At 33.7% G+C, this 22,672-nt stretch overlaps 1 protein-coding gene across 2 annotated transcripts; it reads right to left on the bottom strand.

Moving 5' to 3' along the window:
* Positions 1-18,317: 18,317 nt before the first annotated feature.
* On the bottom strand, positions 18,318-22,359 carry LOC120075000 (uncharacterized protein At4g37920). 2 transcript variants are annotated; one of them, XM_039028130.1, is made up of 6 exons: positions 22,129-22,359; positions 21,252-21,643; positions 20,798-20,969; positions 20,021-20,265; positions 19,484-19,671; positions 18,318-18,697 (listed from the first exon to the last, which is right to left on the bottom strand). In XM_039028130.1, exons 1-6 carry the CDS (start codon positions 22,283-22,285, stop codon positions 18,538-18,540), a joined length of 1,314 nt encoding a protein of 437 aa, XP_038884058.1. In that variant the 5' UTR covers positions 22,286-22,359; the 3' UTR covers positions 18,318-18,537. The 2 variants fall into 2 exon arrangements, with proteins under 2 accessions (XP_038884058.1, XP_038884061.1); XM_039028133.1 differs by having other exon boundaries at positions 21,252-21,640.
* Positions 22,360-22,672: the final 313 nt, after the last annotated feature.

The raw sequence follows: 22,672 nt of genomic DNA, 5'->3' as shown, positions 1-22,672 counted from the left end.
ATTGAAAAACCCATTTTTCAAGTTTTTATGTAATTTTCAAATTCCAAAAACCATTTTGATTTTAAAATCATATTTTATTTCTAAAATCAAAATTTATTAATTTTACAAATTAATTTTCTAATAAAATTAATAAATAATTATTTAAATAATTTAAATAATTTTAATTAATTTAATATCCAATATTAAATTAATTTTTACACAAATTCATCTTCATATATTTAAATCATATTTAAATATATTTTCTCCAAATCCATTTGATTCTCAAATTAACTTATCACGCTACTCTAGAGCTAATCCATTTTCGAGCTAGTAGGGGGACCTCATGGACCTACAGATCATGGGCTCCAACGATCTGAGATTAATCGGCTAAACTTATTAGACCGATCTAACCCCCATTCGTTAACTAATGGGTCACTTCACTAAAGCCCATAGTTGAACTTCCCTCACTGTAGATATATTATGTCCACTCGATATAACCATGATTAGTAAGTTAACCCTTCACAGGTTGTTCGTAATAACGGCTGGGTCAAATCTCTATTTTACCCCCAAAATTACCTATTGTTCCTTAAGTCCCACTGATCCCATAATGAACAATTGTTTTGTGATCCAATCACAAAATCGAGTCCCTCTCATGCCAAATGAGAGGGCGGGATCCCTTATTCAAGCCTCAAAATCAGCACTTAAGGGAACAACTTCTCTATTATCCCTAAAGTGAGTAGGAGTGAATTCCCTCTTGCACTCTATGTCTCCAGCTATCTATCTAGTCTTACCCCTGAAATGGCGGTCATATTGAGTCGGTGCTGTTGAGCCAACCCTCACCTATGCAAATCTAAGGGCAATCCCGAATAAACAAGAGTCCATAGTTAGCTCAGAATTAAGATCAAGTTACCTAGGTCATCGCTTTGAAATAGTCAGTCTTAAACAGTAAATAACATTATAAAGTAAGAGTAACTCATTTCATGGTCTGATCTTGTACAAACTCTTTTGCACAAGAACACTCCCACTCCTCATGTCCAACATGAACGAATTAGGATCACTTCGTTTGTAGCACTTTACAACTCCTTGTAACAACTACAAAGCAGGTTGTATCCAATAGTGTTACCAGAATAAGGTACCTAATCTTATCCATGTACTATAGATCATTTTGACTAAAACCTGATCCACCTTTATGTCTCCACATAAAGTTCAAGTACTCATCCAATAGTTAAGGGACTTTTAAGTTTATTGGATTTCTATTCAAGCAATAGATCTATTCAATAACACCTTTATTGAATTTTCAGAATAAGTTCCATTATTTACATACCACGAGTTTTATGACATAAAACCCAATAACAAGAACAAAAACGAGTCAATAAATAAATAAATAAATAAAGTTACAATCAATAAAGACAATTACAATCCAATGACTAAGTCGCATCGCGAACTCAATTAGGACAATTTCATCTATTATGCTCTTCTTGTCTGTAAATTGTGTAACGTGTCTTGTAACGTCCCCTCCAATCCATCTTGTTTTGCATGCGAGAAGTACACGGTCTGCCAACATTTCTAACTCGTGATTCGTCCAGATAAATCGTGGGGAAGTTAGGATCAGGCCAACATTTTTTATCGGGGATGAGCTCGAGAATAACAGGCCATATAAGTGGAAATTTTGTAATAGTCTTCAATGTAGTAAAAGTAGTTTAACCCAATGGTCTTACATGCAGCCATAGTGTGAGAACAGGGATTCCATAACTCTGCCACTTATTGCATTTGCATGTGCTTTCACTTAACTTTATTCAATGTGTGATTCCACCCTTCAGTGTTATTAGGTTGATTGAGGTGGTGACGTTACACAACCCTGTTCAATAGTCAAATATGTTAATGAAATTTTTAGTTGCACGTTGTTCCCAACGAGTTATTTTCTTTACTGCATACTTATGAAAAATACGACAATTACTTAGAATACCTCTATAGTTAGTGTAAAAACACAATCCACCTATTGAACATGACAATCTATCCACCTATTGAACATGACAATCCTATCATCACAATCCACCTCATTTAGCCTCCAATGGATAATTATATCGGGGGTTTGTGATTTGTAAAATATTCATCCATCTAAGTCACAAATTGTATGATTTGATCCAATCTCCGAATATCTTAGCAATTGCTTTTCTTCTTCTGTCCCACACTTCTCAATAGCTAATGGAATAGTCATATTTTTTCAAGATAATATCTTGTAATGTTTTGAAATCAACAGATGGATTTTTTTAACTATGCTAGTTACCTCAGAGCAATTAGATTTGAGTCCAATTGATTGTGATCTTGATGTTAGGGTCCTATAGTTTGTAAACACTTGTCACACCCCTTCCTGGATTACCCTCTTAATCTGGAAAGAGATGTGACGGTAGCAGTTACTAGCTCTACTGCCAGCACTTACCACCTTAGCCTTCTAACCTAAACACCAACCTGTTAAACATTATTAATGTAAGCATACAACATGCCTCCATAAGGTTCTACATAAGTGTATATAATCACATGCAAACAGTCATGACATAATATTTACAGTTGGGCCCAAACATCACTAAAAAAGCCCTAGTCTCTCTTAAAACATGTGTACATAGACAAACCATCAACCTAAGTTTTTCTTAACAAGTCAGACCTTTCAGTGGCAAGCAGCAGCAGGATCAACCTTGAGGAATCTGACCACTATTTGGTAAAGGAAAACATAGAAAATCTGTGAGCTAGTAGCCCGGTGAATGACTATAGAATCATATTACACCATGCATTACATCACTATAAACATGTAAATATACCGATGAGCATCTCAAGCAACTTCTTCTAAACATAAACATTGATAACCATTCTTAAACATCATTAAACATCATTATTCCTTAGTTGAGAACGAGCATACATCGCTTTAGCTCCCAATGTTTGTTACCGACCAAGAGACCCATACTTCGGCCTCCCTTTGATGGTATATGGCCTAGAAGACCCATACTTCGGCCTCTTATTCAGAACTACCTACGTGCACGTGGAGTTTTCTAAGTACCGTCAACACCTTAGGTACTATTACCTAGATACCTTCTCCATGTCCTTTAGTACCGGGTTATTTCCTACCATCAAATTAAGTTTCATTGCATGCCATTTACACAAAGACTCATTCTATCATAGCCTTCCTCCAGAACGCATGCTTCAACATAGGAACTTAACTTTTGTAATGAATTCACAACATACCTTGGCATACGTTAAAATATATACAAGCTGGAGAAGATATGCTATGCTATTCATTAAAAATTTGTTCCTTGAGGAAGTGTAAATTCATCATCAACGTCACTGTAACTTACATGGTCTTTTATGCATAAATATTGAAAGCATTAAGTTCATTTTAGTCACTTATAGCTCGTCGGGGCTCTTAATAGTTTATATGCCTTTCCTAGCTTTTCTTGGCCTGAAAGGACATAATTCCCAGTTAGATTCCTTAGAATTCTCAGCAAAATGCCTCAGATAGTTCGCTTACTAATGAAACTTTCATCAACAAAATCAGCATTACTAGCAAGATGATCATCATGAGCGAGATCATCCTCTTGAGCGAGATTTACCACTTCTAGCGAGATTTGGTACTTTCCAGCGAGATTCAATGCAAAACCAATGAGATTTTCATCCTTAGCGAGGTCCACCTCTTCCTTATCTCGCTCTCGCTCTCGTTCATTTTCTTATCTCGCTCTCGCTCTCACTCACTATGGTGAGCTGCCTGCTTAATCTTCCTAAGCAGCTGCCTATTTACGCACTAATTTTCTGTTTCAAATACAAAAATTCATAACTCAAAATCCAGAACTTTTTTTAAGAAAATTCCTTCTACAAACTTGTTTAGAATTGAGTTAAATTTCTTACCTTAAAATATCAGCCGAAACTTCTTTGTAGTTTGGCCTGGAGCTTCCAATCTTCACCCCGAGCCCTGATTGATCCGAGAATCTGCCCCTTCCACAAATTCTTCACTTTTTGTTCTTCTCCTTCTGAAATCTTTCTCTAGAAAAATAACCTCAAAAACTAGATTCTCCAAGCTTTCAAATAGCATCAATCTCACTTAATTGGCTCATGTCATTTGCCAAAACCGAGCTTCTGAAATTTCGCTTTCTTTTATTCATCCTACCGCCTCCCATGTTCAATGGTCAAACCGCTACCTCATCCCGCACTTAGTGCTTCCGGCCAATTCCAATTAGTGAGCTCCTTCAATTAATTTGTTTTTCCTTCCCTTCCTTCATAACCCCTGTAAGTAACCATGGATCTTCACTTATCAAATAATTAATATAACATTCTTTTGGCTAAACATGCTTATATAGGAAACTTAGAGTTCGGGGTTTACAACACTTGTATGAACAAACATTCTGTAATTTATAATTATGATATTTTATTTACTATTGTCTATGAAATATTTGATATTTTAGTTGTATTAACCAAAAACCAATAAACTAAGATCCAAGGTTATCGTTGTAACTTAAACATGTATGTGGAGACATACAAGTGGATAGTGTTTTAAGTGATAACCTAAATGGTCTGTAGTATATGGATAAGGCTGAGTACCTTATCCTGGTGACACTACGAGTATAACCCACTTTGTAGGTGTTACAAATATTGTAAAGTGCTATAAATGATCTTATCCTGATCATTCATGTATTAGACATTCGAGTGGGGATATTCTATACAAATAAGTTTATATAAGACTGGACCACGAAATATTTAGTCTCGTTATATAACGTCGTTCATAATTGAGACTTTCATTTCAGTAGGATGACCATAGTTAACATGATCTTAATCCTGAGTGAGTTGTGAACTCCTTCCTATAAGGGCGATTCTTTGATTTGCATGGGTGAGAGTGGCCAGATCATCGACTCAACAAGCCTACCATTTTGGGGATTCGTCTGATTGAGGAGCTGGGAACTCAGCTACACAAGATAGAATTCACTCCTTTCTCGAAGTAGGGGTAAGTAGATAAATTTCTCCCTTAAGGGCTGATTCCGAGTCTTGAATAATGTAGTGTCACACTCTCTCTTGGCCCCAGAGGGGTTTGCTCATAGTAGGACTATGATCTATTGTTCATTAGAGGGATCAGTGGTACGCTTAAGGAGTTAGATGTAACTATAGGGCCAAGACGGTACTTTGGCCCAGCTATACTTACAAGCGATTGTGAAGGATCATCGTACTGTTGATTGGTTATATCCAATGGACACAAAAATATATTTGTAGTACAAAGAGTGCAGCTGTCGGTCTTTAATGGAGTGTCTGACAGTTAATGGATGGTGAATAATGTGATTAAAAAGTTTAATCAGTTATTTACGTAGTGTTGGAGCTTCAAGCTACAAGTCCACAAGGTCCCCTTGGTAGCTCAATGGATTCAAGTTGAGAATCATTTTTTTGGTTAATTTGAAATTTTCAAATTAATAAGAGAGAATTTGATTATATAGGATATAATTTAATTAGTTCAATTATATATGATATAATTGATATAATGTATTTGAGACATTATTGTTTGATTGGAAGAATTAATATTTGAATATGATTCAAATATAATTTCTATGAATTAGATTCATAGTTATTAAATTTAATATAAATATGATTTATATTAAATGTCATAAAATAGAAAAAGAACTATGGTTTATATATTGTATATGATGTAATATTAAAACTATAGGTTATAAATATAATATGATAAGTTAGTTATCATATTCATTTATATATATTAATTATTTGATAATAATTTTTTTTCCATAACCACCCTTAATGGGCAGTTATACGGTTTTATGGCAAATTGGGATAAAATAAAATTATTTTAATTATTCCAAAGAGACAAGTGTTAAACAGACGAGATTATCAATCGAATGCCTACACGATCATTTGGAGAGACTATACGATAGTTTCAATATCTAAACAATCGAGTATCTAGTCTAATGCGATAGACTTCATCTTCTACATGATATTGTTGTCGTTTACTCGATCGTTCTCCTACTCCACACTAAACCTTCCCTTAAACCAAAATAAACCAGAGCCCACCACTCTTGAATTCTCACACCGAGAATACCAAGGTAATCTTGTGGTAGTGTCCGGTTTGTTCGAGAATCGAGCTGCTACTTGTTCGAGGGAGATCGAGTTGTTCGCTGTGTTTATGTTGTTCAACGCATTGGTGAATGATCGAGGGATTATACTTGAAGAAGGGTTCTTCAAAGGTATAGTCTCTTAATCCTTTGTTTTCATTTCAAAGCTTGTTGTAGTTTAGTTTATAATGCACAATCTGTTCTGTATCGCTATAAACGCATGAGTTCATTCACAATGGGGTTTGGACGATCCACTTCTACTCAAAGGTCTTCTATAATTAGAGTTCCTTCACCTGACTCAGTCTTGCATACACACAGGAATGAGAGCCATTATACTGGGTAATTTCAAATTTACCGTATTTTTTACGGCAGACAACACGAAGTCTCCACGTGCAACCATTGCCATATATTTTACACCTAACATCCCATACTGTTTTCTTCGACTCAATGACTTCAAAATTTTGATGTCGAATGATTGAATAGTTTTTCACTACATTTTTTAAATCCAATTTCGAATTGAATATCATCCCCTTAAGTAATGAATCAGACCCCATATTACTATCTTCCTCCATTGTCGAATCGAGTACAATGTTCATGTTGTTTAGGTCTATCTCAGTAAAAGTTTCAGGGACTTCATGAATGCCATAAAATTCACCAGGTAGTTGATCTAGATCGATATCATCATCGTCTATTTCAACTTCTTTATCATTTGTGGCAATAGTTGGATCACAATGCTCATCCTCCACATTATGACCTTCCAACTCAATAAGAGTTTCAACTTCTTCTCTCTTTGAGGTTGGACTTGGGATACTGGGTTGGGATATATATAGTTCAACTCTATTTGGAGGGTATGGAGCGTTATTCATCATGAACCGTACATCAGCTTCACTTCATAATGAGATATGGTTGTAGAAAGTAGATCCCGTTACATAGCTACCATATCTAAATATTATCTCTACCTCATTATCTCTATTTATGGATAATGCATCACATAATCTATCGATTAATATGTTGAAGTCAACTTGACGATGCATGTTTATAGGAAGATATGGTTGTCTATCATATTTTATCCCATTTGGCCTATTAACAATGTTTCCATGCATATGACATAAAAATTCCACAACGTCTATTGTAATTTGACCAATGCAATCTGTGTTGGGATGGTAGCAGCACGCAATGGAAGTGACGAGGATCGATAAGCACTCTAATTGATTAATTTTGGCAGAAACGAAAACATGCTTAAACAAAATTTAATGGGTTTCAAAACATACCTTTGAAGAACCTTTGAAATCTTGATTTCCAGCTATTAATTCCTCCAAATCTTTGTGCAGATCACCACAAGATCTTCCCCACTATTCTCTTGTGTTCTAGATTGAGTTGTGGGACTCAAAATAAGCTGAAATCAAAGAGAACTTGGAGAATGCTCACTGCAACAACTGAATGAAGAACACCTTCTTCTACCTAAATTTTCAACTAAAATTCTATCGGTTGCATTCCTCACTCCAATCTCTTCAATATATTGCAGACTATCATGTAAAGAGATTTGTTGCATGAGATACAGCTTATGCTTGAAGTAAATGAAGCTTAAAGATGGTGGGTTCTTTGTGAGCTAGTTGAAGATGAAATTGGAAAAATCCATTTTTTCCTTTTTGTGTTTTTCTATTTCCAAAATCTAACTTTGATTTTAAAATCATATTTTATTTCTAAAATCAAAATTTATTAATTTTACAAATTAATTTCATAAATTAATTTTCTAATAAAATTAATAAATAATTATTAAAACAATTTTAATAATTTTAATTAATTTAATATCCAATATTAAATTAATTTTACACAAATCCATCTTCATATATTTAAATCATATTTAAATATATATTCTCCTATTCTGTTTGATCCTATTTTGAACATTTCAAATGAACTTATCACACTACTCTAGAGCTAATCCATTTTCGAGCTAGTAGGGGGACCTCGTGGACCTATAGATCATGGGCTCCAACAATCCGAGATTAATCGACTAAACTCATTAGACCGATCTAACTCCATTCGTTAACTAATGGATCACTCCACTAAAACCCATAGTTAAACTCCCCTCACTGTAGATATATTATGTCCACTCAATATAACCATGATTAGTAAGTCAACCTTTCACAAGTTGTTCGTAATAACGGCTGGGTCGAATCTCTATTTTACCCCCGAAATTACCTCTTGTTCCTTAAGTTCCCACTGATCCCCTAATGAACAATTGTTTTGTGATCCGATCAACAAAACCGAATCCCTCTCGGGCCAATGAGAGGGCAGGGCCCCTTATTCAAGACCTAGAATAAGTACTTAAGGGAACAACCTCTCTACTATCCTTAAAGCGGGTAGGAGTGAATTCCTTCCTGCACCCTATGTTCCCATATATCTATCCAGTCTTACCCCTGAAATGAGAGGTTTATTGAGCCGGTGCTGTTGAGCCAACCCTCACCTATGCAAATCTAAGGATAATTCCAAATAAACAGGAGTTCATAGTTAGCTCAGGATTAAGGTCAAGTTACCTAGGTCATCACTTTGAAATAGTCAGTCCTAAATAGTAAACAACATTATAAAGTAAGAGTGACTGATTTTGTGGTCCGATCTTGTACAAACATTTTTGCACAAGGACATCCCACTCCTTATGTACCAACATGAACGAATTAGGATCACTTCGTTTGTAGCACTTTACAACTCCTTGTAACAATTACAGAGCATGCAACATCCAATAGTGTTACCAGAATAAAGTACCCAACCTTATTCATATACTATAGATCATTTTGACTATTTTCTCGAACCTGATCCACCTTTATGTCTCCACATAAAGTTCAAGTACTCATCCAATAGTTAAGAGACTTTCAGGTTTATTGGATTTCTATCAAGCAAAACATCTATTCAATAACACTTTATTGAATTTCCAGAATAAGTTCCTTTGTTTACAAACCACGAGTTTTAGAACATAAAACCCAACAATTTGATATTTATCACAGACTATGTAAGTATAAATTAGACCAACTATACTAAAAAAAAATTACACTCAAAATGAAATTTTAGTTTGACCATTCAAAATATTTAATAGGTTTTCATTTTCACGTTTAACTAAGCTAGCTATATTAAAAAAAATATTAACTTTTTGATTATATTCATTTCAAACATTTGAACTTAGATTCACAATCAATTCATTTGTTTAAAAATATCTTTTCGAACAATGGGTTAAAAATGGAAAGTAATAATAAAAAGTAGGTACAAAATCATAATAAAAAAATAGGTACAAAATCATGATAAATAAGTATGTGTTATTCCTATTTTTGTAAAGGAATATTTTTTTAAAAATTAATATCCACCTTAAACAAAACAATAATAAAAAAAAAAATAGGTGCAAAATCATGATAAATAAGTATGTGTTATTCCTATTTTTATAAAGGAACATTTTTTAAAAAATAATATCCACCTTAAACAAAATAATAATAAAAAAATAGGTATAAAATCATGATAAATATTGTTACTAAAGACATGCATCATCATTTTGGAAATCAATGATAAATATTCTTTTATATTGACATGAATCTTTGTTTTTTAATCATCATAAAATTTATAATATTAAGGTGAATAATCCAAATAAATTGACTACATAAACGGTAAACATAACAACAACAACAACCATAACAATAACAATAACAATAACAATAACATTAACATTAACATTAACATCCAAACATTTAATATTTAATAATCAATACATAATTTCAAATAAAAGTAAATAACTATATACAAAACATTTGAATGACTTACAAAATAACTATAGAATTTTTCTCTGAAATAATTGCCATTGTAAACGAAATAAAAAAAAATCAATACAAAATTATGGACATTTGAAAAACTTATATTTTTGTTTCATTTGAAATTTTCCAATTAATCCACTATAAAATAAAACGTCAATATTTCTCCAATTAATTCACTATAAAATAAAGATATAATATCCACTATTAAAAAAACTTACATTTTTTTCTTTTTGTAGTTTATATAAAATTACTTTAGACTTTAAAATTGTCTAATAAATCTCTAAGTTTTTTTATAGTCCATCTAATAAGTTTTTTTTTTATAGTACATTTGATTTTGAATTTATTAGGTCATTGACTTAGTGAAATTTTAAAAAATCTAGAATCATTTAGGAGTCTAATAATATTTTTAATAATTACCCCGAACATATATAACCCAATGTTAATCGCTTGTAATTCTCTCTTATGAGAAACTATGAAATTAACCCAATATAAAAAAAAAATCATGAGAATCAATACAAAAGAAATTAATCTACTATAAAAAAAAATCAACTTATTAAAAGAAAAATATTGCACCTTACCAAAAAAAACTTTGAATGATCGTTCGCATAATTTTTTTTCGATATAATATCCACTACAAAAAAATAAAAAATAAAAATGTAAATTAATAATATGAAGATGGTGGAAATTGCGATAGCCGTTAAATTTGGGGGAGAAATAGTTTCAAGATGTTAAAAGAATGGATGGGGAGAAAATATGAAGATGGAAGATTGGTTCTCGGGTGTTTAGGGAGAAAATGAAGGAAGGTGAAGAAAGTGAGGTTTGTTTAGGGATAAAAATGAAGGAAGAAGGTGAAGAGAGTGGGTAGATTTTATGTTGAAATTGAAGGGGTAGAAGACAAAATAAAAAAAGTAATGATGCACGGTTAACGAGGTGTTCAGGCCGCAGTAGTGTATAGTATTTGAATGTGTCTGTTCAATAGACGATTCAGACGATTTGACATTTCATACATTTTTTTTTTTTAATGAGAGACGCATTCAAGCGGTAAAAAACATTCCCGGATGTGTCGGATAAAGACAAAAAAAATCATTTTCCCTAAATAATTTCAAAATCTCCCTTTTACCTAATTAAAATAAAAAAAAACAACCTTATAAACCTAATTAACCCGAAAAATCTTGAGTGCACCAATCTCATGTGTATCAAACATTTAATAAAATTGTGTCACATGACATAATTTTTAAAAAAAATTGTGTATAAAATAAAGAGAAAATATGGAAATAGGTGTTTAGTTTTTTAGGGTTTTTTCTTTTTGAGATGATTGGGCTTAATATTTAAGTAATTACAACAATTTTTTTTAGAGGTTACAGATTTCAACCTCCTATATTCATCTGAATAATATCTTTTTTTAAAGGTATTGTAATACAAGTGTAGGGTGGAGAATTGAACCTCAAATTTTGAGGTCGATAATATAAACACTATGCCAATTGAGCTATGTTCTTGTCGGTATATGAGTAATATCTTGATTAATTGATATTTGTTTTGTTTATACAGTTTTGATTAACTAAGTTGTGTTTAGGTAGTTGTGTTAATTTAATCATTGTATTTTCAATTATAATATTATCACTTTGTCACGCGAACTTTGAAACATTAATAAATATGATTATGTCATGCCAACTTTAAATTGACATGGTTAACCGGGAAATTCTAGAAGAAATAGAACTTAAAGTAATAAATTCTAAAAAGTTATAAAATCAAATATGTAATTTAACATAAATACTAAATTTATTTATCATTTATCTATACATGTATCTTTTGTATTATATATGAATATAAATAAAGAAAAATGACCAATATGAATATGTTGAATGAGAAATTTTGGGTCAATCGCAAATTGCTACATCATTTACTATATTAGTGACAAAATTATAAATAATTGAATTTGAGATTAATTAGAAGTTGACATATGTCACAAATTGAAATTGAACATATAAATAGGCAAATTCTGATGATGCCACGTGTTTTGATAATGACCATTGGATTGAATAAAATTAATTTGGTCCAGTATATAATTATTTAGGCTAAAGTCCAATCGAGCCCAAAAAATGGATTTAATTGGGTCCAAATACTACTAATTAGGCCCAAGGGCTAGGTCCATAGACCAACTAAGCCCAAGTTCACGAAACCCACCAGAGAGCTCTATACATGGGAGGAAATCCCCTCATTTGTGGGGGGTCAGAAATTCTGCACTCCAAAAAGCATAGAGAGGATTTTCTACCATTAAAAGACTTTTGAAGCTGACCACACTTGAAGACTGAAGTCCTTTGAAGCTGACCACACTTGAAGATTGAAGTCTGAAGCTGACCACACTTAAAGATTGAAGTCCTTTGAAGATACAAACATTTTTCCAAGACTCCAACTTCAAGAACATCGCTTCCATCATTCGAGTGTATGCATTCAACCGAGAGAGAATCAGAGGATTAAGTACTAGAGATCGAACCACATCTGCAAATTTGCATTCGAGTGTATGCATTCAACCGAGAGAGAATCAAAGGATTAAATACTAGAGATCGAACCACATCCGCATCAAATTTGCATCAACACAAGTTCAACTCCACAAAATACATTTCTTTGAAAGCCACATGCGAACACTGATCCTCTAAGAAGATCATCAAGCCCAAAGGTCGATCATTTAAGAAGATAATTAAGCCCAAAGATCAATCATTCAAGAAGATCATCAAGCCCAAAGGTCGATCATTTAAGAAGATCATTAAGCCCAAAGATCAATCATTCAAGAAGATCATCAAGCCCAAAGGTCGATCATCCAAGAAGATCAACAAGCCCAAAGGTCGATCATCCAAGAAGATCAACAAGCCCAAAGGTCGATCATCCAAGAGGATCAACAAGCCCAAAGACCGATCATCCAAGAAGATCAACTAGCTTAAAGATTAAAGTTTATTTTGAAAGCATTAGAGAATTATCTATTAGAGATTATACTCGCTATACTAAAATTAATACAAATACAAAAGTTTCAATTCCACGAAACAAGTTGCTTAGGAGACCTCGTGCGAGCAAATTGGCACGCCCGGTGGGACGTCTCTACCTCTCATCTCTCTCGTCATCCAAATAAAAAAAAAATCAACAAATGGCACCAAAGAAAGCCGCATCCAAAGCTACTGTTGTAAGCGACGCTTACACAAGACCTATCACTTGAAGACACTCAAAGGAGATCCTACATGAGCAAGAATAAGGCTTTGACATCACAAAGAAAATCTGGGAACAATTGACAGAGTCTCCTAAAGGCGGGATCTTCATCAAAGAAAATCTCTTGTTCAACAACTATGCTTCTACTTCTGATCAATCAGAGAAAGAATCACACTTTGATGTAGTGTCTGTCACGATGGTGACGTAACGACTGAATCAGCCATGAAAGATGGAGAGGAAGATAAATATCTTAATGAAAGTTGTTGAGGAGCGAAACCATGAAATCACTGCCATTAAGAGATCAAATACAAGCTCGAGAAACTGTTGAGACGAGTCAAACTCCACTGCTAAAGCTAATGACAAAGGAAAGACTGTTTTGTAGGAAAGTCAACCGCAACATTCTACCTTTGTTGCCTCACTATCAGTTCAACAACTGCAGGATAAGATTACAAACTCTATAAGGGCTCAGAACAGAGGACCATCGCAATATTTTTTTCATATACTCCAAGTCGTACACCAAGAGAATCGACAAGCCTGAGAAAGCCAGTTGGGTATCAACCTCCAAAGTTCTAGCAGTTTGATGGAAAGAGCAATTCGAAACAACATGTTACTCACTTCATTAAAACCTGCGAAAATGTAGGAACTAGAGGAGACCAGCTAGTCAAGCAGTTCATCTGTACATTGAAAGAAAATGCTTTTGATTGGTATACTAACCTAGAGCCGAAAGTGATTGACAGTTGGAAAAAGAGTTCTTCAATCACTTTTATAACACTAGGCATATCGTCAGCATGATAGAGCTGACAAGCACCAAGAAGTGGAAGGGAGAGTCGGTCGTCGACTACATCGATTGATGGAGAGCTCTGAGTTTGGATTGCAAAGATAGACTCACTGAATTATCCGCAGTAGAGATGTGCACCGAAGGCATGCATTGGAATCTTTTCTACATTCTACAAGGGATAAAACCTCATATATTTGAAGAGTTGGCAACATGCGCTCATGACATGAAACTGAGCATCGCCAACAGATGAACGATTTCCTAGTCCCTGAAGGGAGAAAGGATAAGAATGAAATCATGGGCATTGAAAAGTTAGAGAATCTATGGTCATTCATGCAACCCTAGTGAGATTTTCCTCTAAAGGAAAACAAACAAAATTTGAAAGAAAACACAATGATGACGAGAAGCGTCGCCAAACTTAAGGAAAGGCAGGAAAAAGTTTATCCATTCCCTGACTCTGATATTGCAGATATGTTGGAGCAATTATTAGAGAAATGACTCATTCAACTACCGAAATGCAAGCGGCCAGAGCAATTAGGAAAAGTAGATGATCTTAACTACTGCAAGTATCACCGGGTCATTAGCTACCCAGTGGAAAAGTGCTTCATGCTAAAGGAGTTGATTCTGAAGTTGGCTTGTGAAAAGAAGATTGAGCTGGATCTTGATGAAGTAGCTCAAACAAAAATCATGCTGCAGTAACGTCGACTTCAAGTGTTCCAACATGGTCTACGTTTTCTGATCAGAGAGAAAGTTTGATCTAGTTTGGGACATTCGAGTCTATAGTTGTTCGGTTCCAACAAAAGATTTTAACACCAGACTCTCAAAACAAAGACGAGTCTGTTGAAGAAAATGACAAAAGGTGGATCCTCATGATTCATCAAAAGGGAGGAAAGTCAAATTCTACCAAAAAAAAAAAAAGTTGCACTTCCCTCAAAATCATAGAAAAGGAAACAAAACTCATAAAAAGAAAAGAACAAAGAAGGCATGAAAACTTAAGATCTGAAGAAAAAGACAGGGACTTCCCCCAACTCCAACTACCAATAACTTTGGCAGACTTCTTCCCAAGAAACTTCCTCGATAATCATCCAGAGAAAGTATTAGAAGTTATTGCATGTCATGTTATCAGCATAGCGGAAGTCAACAATAATTATATAACTATTGAAGAAGTCGATGATTAAAAAAAAACCAAGCAAAGAGTTCTATCTTCGATCGTACAAGCCTTCAACTACTCGATCTTCAGTCTTCTAAAGATTAAGCATGGCCACGATGGAAGAAGAAAACCAATGTCCAATGTCTACTTCCACTTGAACTTCAACCTTTAAAATGCTAAGTATCTCCACATCAAAGAGAGATCGACCTTTAACATCTGTTTTTAATTGTCTCAAGATAAAAAACGATCAACATTAAGGAAGGATGAAAATCTTGAAGACAAAATCATTTCATGAAGAAAACAATGACAAGAAGATTCATAGTCGTGTCCCTTCACGCATGAAGAGGACGTTGTCTATTGATATAAATACAGAAGGTTCCTTGATGGTGAAGCCAAAGCTCATCATACTGATGAATCCTACAAATGAAAAGGACGATAAAGTCATGATGAAATAAGAGTTTCTGAAGTTTAAATGTAGAAACTCCTCATCGTAAGAGCCTAAACTTCATGTTGCTCCTGGCTCACATGAGCTTAAAAGGTGAAAGGTTCCAAACCAAAAAAAATCTCTCTACGAACTACGTTATGACTTGATCCCTATTTATCATAAAGGGTACATAGGCAACTTGAAGAAAATTTTAAATTCAGTCCAAACAAAAAAAAACTTCTTTGCGGACTATTTATCATAAAGGGTACAACTTGAAGGAAACTTTAAGTTCGGTCCAAACAAGAAAAAATCTCTCTGTGAACTACATTATAATTTGATCCCTATTTATCATAAAGGGTACGTAGGCAGCTTGAAGGAAACTTTAAGTTCAGTCCAAGAAAAAAAAAACTCTCTGCGAACTACGTCATGACTTGATCCCTTTCTTCAAGGTTATGTAGGCAACTTAAAAAAATTTAAGTTCGGTCCATAAAAAAGGGTACCACAATCGCCCTATGTGTGGTGCTACACAACAAATTGAAGATGTTCATCTCTACTGGAGGCAACACAATAAATTAAAGATGTTCATCCCTACTGGGGGCAATGCAACAAATTGAAGATGCATGTCGTTTGCACGATGTTACATAGGTTGGATGTGTATAATAAGGTTCTCACTAAAAAATTCAATTGTCTTATCACTCACTTAAATAAAGAAGCAATGTTGGGTGTTGCTTACTTCAAGTTCGAAGTATCACTCATTTATAATTTGACTCTTTATATGCAACTATAGGTGTTTTTCAAGATCAAGTTTAGAAATTTTGCCGATGCTTCTTTAAATTCAGGTTCGGTGACTTCGCTGATGCTTCTTCAAATTCAAATTTGAAGGATTTTTTAATGCTTCATCAAATTTAAGCTTAGAAGCTTAACTAATGCTCCTTCATTTCCAAGTTTAAGGCATCATTTATCTTCAACATTGGGGCTTCACTTATCTGAAGTGGCATTTCATCTTCAAAGTTTGGTATGGCTCACTTCATTTCACTTGCTCAAGATCGGATGCTTCAACGATGCATCTTCAAAATCAAGCTTGAAAATTTCGCTGGTGCTTCTTTAAATTCAAGTTCGAAGGGTTTGTCAATTCTTCATCAAATTTAAGCTCAGATGTTTCATCAATGCTCCTCCATCTTCAAGTTCAGAGGATTCGTTGATGCTCCTCCATCTTCAAGTTCAGAGGATTCGTCGATGCTCCTCCATCTTCAAGTTCAAAAGCTTAGTTGATGCCCCTCCATCTTCAAGTTCAGAGGCTTCGTCGATGCTCATCCATTTTCAAGTTCAGAGACTTCATCGATGTTCCACTATCTTCAAATTTAGAGGTTCCGTCAAAACTCCTTCATCTTCAAGTTCAAAGGCTTCGTCGATGCTTTTCCATTTTCAAGTTCGGAGGCTTCACCACTTCCTCTTTGAAGTCAACTTCACTCCCTCTCCAAAATGTTGGTGCAGCTTTGTTCCCTCTTCAAAATATTGGTGTAGTTTCTTTCCTTCTCCAAAATGTTGGTGCAGTTTCATTCCCTCACCAAAATGTTGATGTAACTTTGCTTCATCCCAAAAAATGTAGGTACAGTTTCGCTTCTTCTCCAAAATATCGATGCAGCTTCACTTTATGTCCAAAAATGTTAAGATGCTTTATCGATGCTCCTCCATCGATATTGAGATTAATCACTATCTTCACTATCTTTTATAATATACATAAAACATAACAAATTATCTTTTATTAATCTAAAGAAGATCTATAAGTTTGGAGGAAAAAACAACTCAATTATTAATTTAATTAATAATTATAAATTTATTTATTAACAGAAATATTTATTGATATCGAGAACGAAATCAGCTTCGCTCCCTCTCCAAAATGTTGGTGCAACTTCGTTCCCTCTTCAAAATATTAGTGTAGCTTCTTTCCTTCTCCCACGAAAATGTTAATACAGCTTTACTCCCTTACCAAAATATTGGTATAACTTTGCTTATATCGATGCAGCTTTGTTTTCTCTCTAAAAATGTTCAGATGCTTTATCGATGCTCTCCATCGATATTGAGATTAATCACTATCTTCACTATCTTTTATAATAGACATAAAACATAACAAATTATCCTTTATTAATCTAAATAAGATCTATAAGTTTGGAGGAAAAAACAACTCAATTATTAATTTAAATAATTATTATGAATTTATTTATTAACAGAAATATCAAGTATTGACATCGATATTTTAAGTAACCCTTTATTTATAATTGGTGGTTGAAATCATAAATTTTGCTTACAAAATTACTTTTGAGAACCAAATATTCTATTCATATTATCAAATAAACTAAGGAGATGTTTGCTATTTAGCCCACCGAATGCATAAGTTAGTGTTAAACAATTCAATTTCAATAATAAACATTATTGAAATATGCACATTTATAAAAAAAACTACCTTTTTTTTATCTCTATTTGCATAATATTATTTCCAACTTATCATTTATTTTCTAATATTACATGTTAACTCATCTTACTATTATTAGTAAAAGATAGTTGAATTCTAACAAAATACGTCCACTACATTCGTATGTTAAACCTAACAATATTTATGACAATTTGAGAGTAATTTCAAATTTGCTAAAACTCATTTTTGTCATTTTCAAAATCACTCCAACATTCTTCTAATCATTCAAAATCAACTTTAATAATATGAAAAATGTTTAAAAGGATAAAAATAAATATTAAATTGATTTTTATTTATTAAAAAGATGTTTTGAAGTGATCTTAACCATTTTAAAAATCACTTAGAAAGTAGTTCCAAAATGGAATTAACAAATAGAAAGCCAAAAGAAAAAGGAAGTTCAAATACCCCTCTTTTATGTGAAAGAATAATAAATTGAAAAATAAAGAGAGAATAGATTCTAACATGAAACTACAAGCCATAATACAGGTACAACTATCTAGCCACTTGAACCACACTCTACTTCCATGGAGAAAATAAACTATTTTGAATACATTATTCATATTCATTTTGTTATACAACAAAGAAAAAAAATCACTATACAATTTTTCATGCATAACTAAAGACATAAATCCTAACTACCAAATGCTTTACCTCACATGAAATTTTTCTCAAGGAGATGCTTCAATTCTTCAAGTTTAACAATGACCTGTGGATTCATAAGGTCTCTGGCTTCCTTAATGAGAGTGCCTTCCCGGCTGAAATGATAAGCATCTACCACCGTCTTTATCCACGTGTGAAGCTTCTCTGGGGTCCTAAAAGTGTGCACAAATGAAGAAGAAACCTAATAAGATTGCTTTTATATGTGTATATTTATATATCTTTTTTTTAAAAAAAGAAAGTCCAGTTGAAGGTCGTTTTCCAGACGACGTTCCAAGTGGTCTGTTGCGCAAATTCAAAGTCAAGGTGGTATATCCTGGCTCTTAACTAGATGGACATCAAAGGTTCAGGAGATCTACGGAGATGGGACTAAGGCTTTTTTTCCCTTGTGTGATGAGAATATTAATATAGTATTAGTAAGGGATATCATGGTAATTAGATAGGAAGTTAGTGCATATCGTTATAAATAGGAGGCCAGGAGGGTGAGCGAGGGAAGGTAGGCAATTCTGTGGAGTGGGTCTAGGGCTTGATTTTGCACACTCCGGAGTCGAGAGGGAGGTTCCAAGTGCCTTTATACTTGGGTTATCTTGTAGTTATTCCGTTATATTTCAATATATTCCAAATCTTAATTCTAGTTGGGAGGTATTCTAACAAAGATACGATAACAATGAGGATTAACTCAGTGTTAATAAGTTATAGGCTATATCTAATTCTTTGAATATATGCTTATTGCTTGACATCCCATTTGAAGGCTCAAAAATGGGCACAATGACGAATATCGAACAAGTAGACTAGCAACACTATAGATAAGAAAATAGAATCATTAGAGTTTGACCATAGAAGATCTGATATCAAAATAAATCACTAAATTTGGTTCAAGCTAATAGACTGACATATTTAGTATTTCAATATACTCTTAACAACGAGGTCCAAAAGCTTACGTGTATAAGCAGTCCACATCTTGTCCTTCAAGTTCTTCTCCGGGGGTAAACGCATCCTTCAGAGCACTTAGCTTTTCCTCAGGATCCTTAATTGTGAGAAGATACTTCAGAATCCTGATTTCTTTTGGCATTAATCTTTGAAGGTTACCGCTTGCAGTCACGTACAAGTGGTATAGTATGTCTTTCACCTAACAAAGAGAAATAACATCAACACTTACATCATCAGAAAGTCATTATGCAACAATAAAATAGAGGTGCATTCTCCATTTGCTCGCATGACCCAACATAGAAACACATAAAATCAAGAGAAATATATATATATATATATATTTTAATCTGGTGCCTTAAGCTGTAGTCATTTCATTCAAATAGATGACAGTATTTGTGGAAGTTTCAGTAATTACTGACTTAACACAATAATTTGAAATTTCTTGAATGGTCAGATGATGCTTTGAAAACCTACAATATCACAGAAATAAGACCATGCAATCACAATTTTGCATCAATGGCGAACAGCAAGGGTCGCAAATGCATTACCTCATCTTTCATCATGTTCGACTCCTTTGCAGCTGACCAAGCTTTTGTGATCATCAATACTAATGCAGAATCAAGTTGGTTTTTCTCCGCCAAATTGTCTATCTTTCTGCAAGCAGCATCTAAAGTTGGAGAATTTATGATATCCTGGAATTTCAACTCTGCGGCATTCAGTGCTTCAATGTTTTCAGTTGCAGCATCATATGTTTGTACAGCAGAAAGGCAGGAATTCCCAAGTTTTGCCAAAGCTTATCAATTGAAATATAAGAGGAAATATATCAGTTCATCCATCAATACCATATCTTATATATGCATATATGAAAAAGACGTTCACTGAAGAAAGAAAACATCATTAACAATAATAATAATAATAATAATAATAAATGAATAAATAAATAAATAAATATGTAGGGGTATAGATTTGAACATTTGACAAATGCATGTCTTAACAAATCTAGCTACTCTTAAGGAAGGAGCAATTTCTTAAGTTGCCTCTCATTCTTTGAATAGCATAAAACAACATAGGAAAGAGTATATCTTTTGGCCCTAAGTTTTGAGTATAGTTTCCCTTCTGGTCATTTCAAAGGATAACATTTTAAATCTTAGAAATTAAATAACATTTTAAAATTTAAGGACCAAATTAAGACTATACTCAAAACTTAGAGACCAAAAAGGTATTTTTTTAACCAATATATTTGCTTCCTGAATTACACTTTCTCATCCCCTTAGGAACCTATTTATTCATAACTATTTTTCCAACTCGTAAGTATGCAGTATTACCATTTTGCTCAGCCGGATCATCATAATAAGATTCAGCCACCGTGTGAAGATGCACAAAGAATTCTTTTGTAAAATCTTTGCGACGCCTAGAAATAATTTCACCAAGTTCTGATGGTGCTGCTGCTCTGACCACTTCAAGAAGTTCATTATGTCTCTTCACATCTTCATCTATCTGTGAAAATTTCATAGAAGGAAAGAAAAGGTTGATTGACAATTCACATACTGCAACTATCTGATCAATAAAATAACCATGTTATCATCAACAATTCATCTTAATTATTCTCTCAGCAACACATCCTTTGTGGCTTTTACAACAATAGACCTAACCTCATTTGCATACGAAGTGTTAGTTTCCACTCTTCTTATTTACATAATTAATTATTTATAGAAACAAGGCTTGCCATTTTCAAGTCCAATTTTTTAGTACGTATAACTTTAAAATCCCAAGACATACCTCTTTCAACTTTCTTCCCAGCCGGAGTAGTTTATGCCTCATCCCAGGATCGTCTTCAGAGGCAGCTCGATCTTGGCACCTCCTAAAGAAATGGGGACGGATATTGTCCCATTCCTTGCTGAAAGCAATTAACCGTCTCCAATCTGTTGGAGTTGGCTTGTCGATCATGAAGACTTCAATGAGCTTATCACACACTTTGGTCATTTTAGGCTGGTCCAAGCTTTCGACCCCATCTTTTGCATTTTGAACATCTCTTGGCTCATATTGAGTGGGATTTGACCAATCAAGAGTTTCTGAATTACAATCACTAGGTACTGCACTCACCCCTCTGACAACGGCAGAAAAGGATGACTTCTTCAATCTAACTCGACACACCAGTGAAGGGAACCCTGCTATTCAACAAAATTACTAATACTTCACTGATCACTCAAGTTCAATAAAGAACATGGTAACAATTTTCTTAAGTTTCTATAATTTTAGACTATGTATACTAGCTTCACTTTGTGGCTGCTACGCCAAGTCAATATGAAGCTTGGAACATGAACTATAAGGAATCAGTAATTTAAACAACAGAAATTCAGTATCTACACCAATCCATAGCTACACACACACACACACATATAGAAAATTTATTGGCCAACGTCTCTGTTTAAATAATTCTAAAGGACCATTTTTCCACGTCGTGAATAGTTCAGTCATATAATGAACGGAATACGAAAAGAGAACAGAATCAAAATCTCTACTCTTTCCGTCGCCCCGGCGTTCCCATTTAATAACCGACTAAAATCGAAAGCATTGAGCAATACTACAGAAGTATCGATCTCATGGCTCAGTCTTCGCGTCTCAACGGAAACTTAGCAAACTTGAGCCACCTTACCTCTACTTTTTGAACCCATTGAGAAATTTCGAGCTGTAATTCTTGAGAAAGATGGCGAGGAGGGAGAGCAGACGGCGGAGGCATCTCCATGAGCAAGAGCTTTGCTTCTGATAGAGAAAGAGAATGAAGTTTGAAGAGTTGCGCAATGGAGCTCCATTCTCGAATGTGGAAGCAGTGTGTAGAATTGAACCGAAACAAACCTTCACTTCCCCTTTGACCACCCAAAACGACTTTGTTAGGGTTTAATAATTTTCACACAAATCTTTTATTTATTTATTTATTTTAAGAATAGGTAACGAGAAACAACAAATTGTTTACATAACACTTTTGGTACTGCTTTTTCATGAAACTAATAATTTTCCGTTACGAATTATTTAGTTCTTCCACTTTTAATTTTGTAATAATTTATTTCTTGAATTTTAATATATAATAATTTAATTCTTATATTTTTAAATTCATAATAGTTTAGTTCCTAATTTAAATAAATTTATCAAAATTAAATGTCAATTTTTATTATTTTATGATATAAACTTTATATTTTATA

The sequence above is a fragment of the Benincasa hispida genome, chromosome 4 (genome assembly GCF_009727055.1).
Source record: "Benincasa hispida cultivar B227 chromosome 4, ASM972705v1, whole genome shotgun sequence".
Classification (NCBI taxonomy): domain Eukaryota; kingdom Viridiplantae; phylum Streptophyta; class Magnoliopsida; order Cucurbitales; family Cucurbitaceae; genus Benincasa; species Benincasa hispida.
The sequence above is the reverse complement of the archived record's forward strand: the minus strand, read 5'-3'. Positions and strand labels throughout refer to the sequence as shown.

Bases quoted from the DNA above. Each gene is read 5' to 3' on its own strand.
- LOC120075000 (XM_039028130.1), bottom strand. From the start codon at position 22,285: ATGGAGCTCCATTGCGCAACTCTTCAAACTTCATTCTCTTTCTCTATC. The intron at 20,266-20,797 runs GTAATACTGCAT...TCAATTGATAAG, and splicing joins TGATCCGGCTGAGCAAAATG to CTTTGGCAAAACTTGGGAAT. The intron at 18,698-19,483 runs GTAAGCTTTTGG...GCACACTTTTAG, and splicing joins GATGTGGACTGCTTATACAC to GACCCCAGAGAAGCTTCACA.